Below are 5,892 nucleotides of genomic sequence, written 5' to 3'. Positions count from 1 at the left end.
CCTGCATGTCGGCCCATTGTCATTTGAGAATATTTATGTGGAGACAGTCAACAGCAATACAAATGCTGCATCTCCACATCAGCAGTAATCTGCGTCCATATAAACACGCCCCCTCGCTTAGTTTCAGAAAGTATTACAAATGAGAAAAAAACAATGGTAAAAAAAAAGTAAGTGCAGGTATTTGTTTTGATTAGACTGTTGAGAAACTGACTGAGCTTTCTGAAGTGCTTTCTAAACTTGTTTCAGGGGCTCTAAAATACTGGGGTAGTGTAGAAAGTATGTGTATGTGGAGCACAATAGAAGAAGAAGTAGTATGGATGTAGTCTGGGACAACTTAAATGACCTCTGACCCCTAGGGATAAATATCATATCCTGGCCGGCACGTCGAGCTCTGACTGTGACTTTGTTCCTTCACTCATGAAGCTTTTCTATCAACGGTCACACTAATCCGTTTTATGTAGCATCACTACCATAGAAATATTCAGCGTTTTCTATCTTAAATGAAAAAAAAGTCTGGCAACATCAGAGGGTGAACATAGCGTCCCAGTATTCATCAAGCGTCAATAGCCTTGTTGCTAGGTTACCCAGAGGGGAGATCCCCCGTGGAGTCACTGTCGTCAGAGCTCCTCCCAACATCCTGCAGGCCAACCAGTGACGTGTCAGGCTGAATGTCCTCTTCATCCGACTGCACCAGAGGTTCATCGCTCTCCTCGCTGGCCACTTCCTCCTCTCGCTGGTTGGATCTTTGCTCGTCTGCGGGAAGCACTTTTTCTGTTTGGCTTCTCGAGGATTCAGAGGAGAAAGACTCCAGGTCTGGACCTGCAAGAGAAGACACCGTCGTGGTTTTAGTCGCAGTGGACTTGTGTCACTCAGACGTCCTCACAGGAAAAGTATCTGCTTTAAATGAATGTAACAAATTAGTCAAAGTAAGCAGGGCGTCACTACTGTGAATGAAAACTCCCTTAAAAAACTCCCGACTCTACATGTTCTGGTTAAATCCAGGGTAACAGACCGTTTTACTCATGTATTCACCATGAACACGATCATAAATGTCTTAGTTGTTGTTTAAATGAATAAATGTTGATATTCAGGGATTAGGTCCTTTGTCTTTTTTCTTACCTGAGGTAAGTGATGATCCGGTGCTGATGTCATCGCTGCAGGAGTTAAGAAAGTCATCCAAAGCTTCCTGGTCTGACGCGTTAGTCAGTGTCATGTGATCCAGAACACTCACATCGGCTCCTGCTGATTCTATGCATACACACACGCACACACAAAGAAATAGATAAATAACTAAATAACTAAATAAATAAAATAAACAACCATCAACTTGTACACCGAGTTGGATGGATGGTGGTTGGATGGTTGACAAAAAAAAGGTCTAAAACATAAGGTCTTTAAAAAGGGATTATTACCTATAATTATCACTAAAAGAAGGAAGGAACAACTATATACCATGGGGAAACACTTTTGTTACTGTGGTGATGAAATGGCGAGTTTGACTCTGTGGTGGGGGTGAGAAGACGGTGTAATTGCAGTGCTGCCTTAACTGTGACACGTTCTACTTAACTCTGACTGGAACATTCAGGACTGCAGATTAATCAATGCCAGTGCAAATATCCCTGGAACTGTCACAACTCACAAAAATGTGCAATAACCACAACAAAAACTCATAAAAACATGTGCAATAAAACCTTGGGCAATATGGGGCAACTGTATGTGTGTATATACATCTATATGCATATATGTGTATGTACTCATGTATGTTTGTGTGTGTATGTATGTATATATATATATATATACACTGTATATGTACGTATACATATATATTATATGCGTAGTTCATATTTATCTTATATGTATATTTTATATTTTTATTTTACTTTCTTTTATTCAATATTTTATGGTGTTTGGTACCTGGGGTATTTTTTCTTTCCTGTCTCCTGTAAAGTGTGATTCTAATTTTAACAGTGCTGTGTGTGGATGTTGGAGCTTTTAATTTCCCTGAGGGAACCTCCCAAAGGGATTAATAAAGTCGCCTGTCTGTCTGTCTGTCTGGGCTAAAATAGCAAAGCTCATGTGGCAAATGAAAAATCTTACATTATATACTTTATTTGAAGGTCCCTGACATTACTCTGTTCAAAGAAACAAAGTATATCCCAACATATGATGAAATTGCCCAGAGTGTCCTTCCCTGGACGACAGTGACGTACCTCTGTGCTGCAGGTGTCCAGTGGACAGGTACTGCTTCATGTCTTGGTTAAAAGCTTCTTCATAAACTTTCTGTCGTTCTCGTAGTTTCTGTTGCACGGCCTGCTCCACCTCTGCCACTTTGTGAGCGTGTTCAGAGTTTAGTTCCACTGTGCAAAGAGAAAGTGTTGCTTTAGGTTTACCCTCTCATCTGTAGAGTGATTCACAGCATTTGTTTTTATTCAACACCCCATAAGGGTAATTAGCAAGAAAGCTAACACGCTGTAATCAGTGTTGTCAGTGTAGTGCGATAATTATAATTCTGTGTAAAGTGACAGCACAGCAGCTCACCTTCCAGAGCCTCCAGCTCCTTCCTGTTACAAGACAAACAGAGAAGAACACAAACATCTTCAGATATATCACATCTAAAAAAATCATGCTACCACTAAATGTCATCTTCTGCAGGTGAAGCTTCTGAACTGGGGATATTTAAAGATCATTTTAGGACATGGTTGATTAAAAATAAAAAAGACAAAATCTAATACAAGCAAGTGAAGAAATATGAAATGCTGTGTATGTGTTTTATCTGCTATACAGATGAAATATCATGTACAGTGAGACAGTGAGTTCAATTCGTATAATCCTGCTCTGTTATTATGCTACACCACACTATATACAGACTGGTGGAATATTCTTTAAAAATGTAATGAGGCAATGGATGTAATCAATTCTATTATTATATGGGTTGTAAACAGATGTAAAGTGATACTGAAACTAGAATAAAAAACGTTCAGTAGTTGTAGAAAACTGGACTTGCTTGAGTTAATCTGGAAAACAAGACACATATAGGTGTATAAATGCATGTCACACCTCTTCTTCTTCTTATAAACTTCCAGCTGGTTGAAGTGATGCTGTTTCTGTGTCTGTTGTTCACACTGACAACACAGGGTCTCCAGGTAGATCAGTCTGCTCTCCATCTCCTCAAAGTCGCCTTCCAGATGAGCTGGAGATACAAACACACACATAAAACTCCGTCAAGTCTCACTACATGACCTTTTGTCTTTTATCTGGAGATGCTCAGCTTTATTCATTTTAATCAGCATTAATACTCTTGTGTGCCATTTCAGCAAGTATTCTCTGACCACAGTTTGTGAACCTTAGGGTTGGGTACTGAACAGTGTACTTTTAATGGTAAGTGAATTGTGCTGGTATTATTGAGTCCTGCTTCAGAACAGACAGAAACTGCAGTGTCTTTCTGATACAGACAACATTCAGATGAGTCCTCATCATTTAAGGAGAAGACAATCCCAGCTGAACCAGATAAGTTCTACTAACATCATGAGAAAACAAGCTTCGTTATCTAGGCAATGATTTTTGCAGGAAGGTTCGTGATCAATCTTGGTACCAGAGTCATCCGATACTGATGTTCTGGTATCATTTGTAACTGTGGAGGGTGCTGACTGGTTTTATATGAAACGTGACTCTTTACCTATGTTGGCAGTGATGGTGTCCAGTTCACTGACAAAGGCTGGCAAGCTTTGCAGTTGTTCCTCTAACTGTGTCAGAGCCGTTCTTCTTCTCTCCCAGTGAGCTGAGAGCATCACTATGTCGCCATCTACTGCCTGACAAACACACAGACACACACACACTGTACAAGAACAAGATCACGCTTCACTCATTTGCTGTTGCCAACTAATGTGATCTTACCTCTGCAGACTGAGCGCAGTCTTTGGTTGTTTTATGGAGCAGAAACCATTTCTCCTCATACCTGCTGAGGATTTCCAGGCCAGCACTGAAACAAGGAGGGCTTTCTTCAAACCTGAACAAGCAAGAGAGGATTCAATTAAACCATTTTCTGCAGAGTAAAACAGAATTAAAACAACCAAGCACATGTCATATTATAATCACAACTAAACAATGATACTGGACATTGATGGGTCAGAGGGTCTGAGAACAAAGAGCTTGCTTGTAATTAGTTTATATCACATTCAACGCCCACAGTTTACGGCTCACCTGGGTCTCCGCTTGACTTTGGTGTCTCTTGATTTGTCTCCAAGGGTCTTTAAACTGAGAGGGAGAGAGAAAGCGAGAGAGAGACTTTATAATATGGGTTTTAATCAATTGTGTGCAAAATATCTAATTGCTATTATTATTCTGACATAGATTTGCAGTATTATTCTTTAAGTCAAGCCACAGTTCAATATTTACTGTGTTACAGGTTTTAAAAAACGATGTAGCATTACCACATGAGATCAAAATATTAACATATACTGAAATGCAAGGATACAAAGTATTTACATGAAGTATATCTCTTGATATGTCCTAATCGTAACTATTGGCTTGTAGTTGCAATTGATTAAATTTGGTGTAATAATAAGCCAATATTTTACTTTTGATTTATTTTTACCCATGGGTATCTAGATCTAGATTTCCTTGGAGGAATAAATAGAGGAACCCAAGAAGTTTAGGGTTACTCTTCTCAATAACATTGTAAAGGTAAGGTAATTCTTAGTTTGATACTGTCACGTTACTCCAGGGCTGAAACAATTACTCGATTTCTAAATCAATCATCAACATTTGATAAACTATAAATCTCTATGAGTGTTTTTGTCAGCCTCTGAATAATTTCAACACAAGACTTTTGGGAAACATCCAGGTTTGGACCAAGCGATTACACGATATAAAATCGTCAGATTAATCATTAGGAGGATAATCGTTAGTTGCAGACCATACATTACTCTTCTACCCAAATATATGCACTTATAGCAACTGATATCGTCTAAAAAAGAGATTGACACTCCCCATTAAAAAACAGAAGCTTATGCATCATTACATTAAATGAAGGTGGTTGGATAAAATTGGGTGCCTCATGAGCAGAAAAGTTAGTTTTTGGTGAAACGCCATTTAACAGAGAAGGCGAGGGGTTAACTGTGGGTCATGGCATCACATGATCGTCAGCTGAAAGTAATGAGTGGGACAGAGTGAGAGTGTGTGCTTCACCTCAACTACACACAACACAACACGACACGACATTATATATTTAATTGTAAATGTACACGGAAGTAACAGAAAGAGGAACATGACCAGATTTACTGAGTAAACCCAGTGAATGAGCGGGCTGCTTCATGCTAGGCTAACATGACGCTGCTGTCAGACTTCCACAGCTCAGCAAAGCTAAGCTAAGCTAGTGATGTCAGCAGGAGACAGTTTGGCTGAAAAAGAGAAGACTGACCCGGTGGTGAAGTCCTGCTGGACCATGTGAAGTCTCTCTCTGAAGGTTTCAAACATGGTTCCTGTCAGAGTGGATGCTCTGCTCTGACATCTGTCATTTCCAACAACAACACTCCCACTACGACTGTCACTGCCGCTAGAGCCCGGCGTCTTCTTCTGCTGTTCAGTTTGTAGCAGAGTTCACGCGGCGAAGGCGAACTGCTGCCCCCCTCAGGTCATTTGTAGACCTCGGTTTTTAGTGTTGACTGGTCAGGAGGGAACAGGTCAGTTAAAAAAAATCGAACTTTCTGGGAATAAAACAACTCTTTCGAAGGGTTGGGTGACATGATCTGAAAATGATATAACGGTATTCCATTTATGTTAATAATTTAATGACATTTCTGATAATATTTCACTGAATTCACAGAAACAAGGTGTTTGTTTTGATGTGGAATGATATGACACTTTGATGCAAATATAATCTACTGTATAAAT

General features: G+C 39.6%; 1 protein-coding gene across 1 annotated transcript; it reads right to left on the bottom strand.

Annotated features, from left to right (window-relative positions):
• Positions 1–5,581, bottom strand: LOC122774087 (dysbindin-A-like). Its single transcript, XM_044033094.1, has 9 exons — positions 5,420–5,581; positions 4,201–4,254; positions 3,895–4,006; positions 3,677–3,809; positions 3,058–3,190; positions 2,539–2,561; positions 2,211–2,357; positions 1,120–1,248; positions 1–819 (listed from the first exon to the last, which is right to left on the bottom strand). The coding sequence occupies exons 1-9, from the start codon at positions 5,473–5,475 to the stop codon at positions 581–583; spliced, it is 1,026 nt and encodes a 341-aa protein (XP_043889029.1). The 5' UTR covers positions 5,476–5,581; the 3' UTR covers positions 1–580.
• Between the last annotated feature and the right edge of the window lie 311 nt (positions 5,582–5,892).

The sequence above is a fragment of the Solea senegalensis genome, linkage group LG9, assembly GCF_019176455.1.
Source record: "Solea senegalensis isolate Sse05_10M linkage group LG9, IFAPA_SoseM_1, whole genome shotgun sequence".
NCBI lineage: Eukaryota > Metazoa > Chordata > Actinopteri > Pleuronectiformes > Soleidae > Solea > Solea senegalensis.
This window is presented reverse-complemented; position numbering and strand designations above follow the sequence as displayed.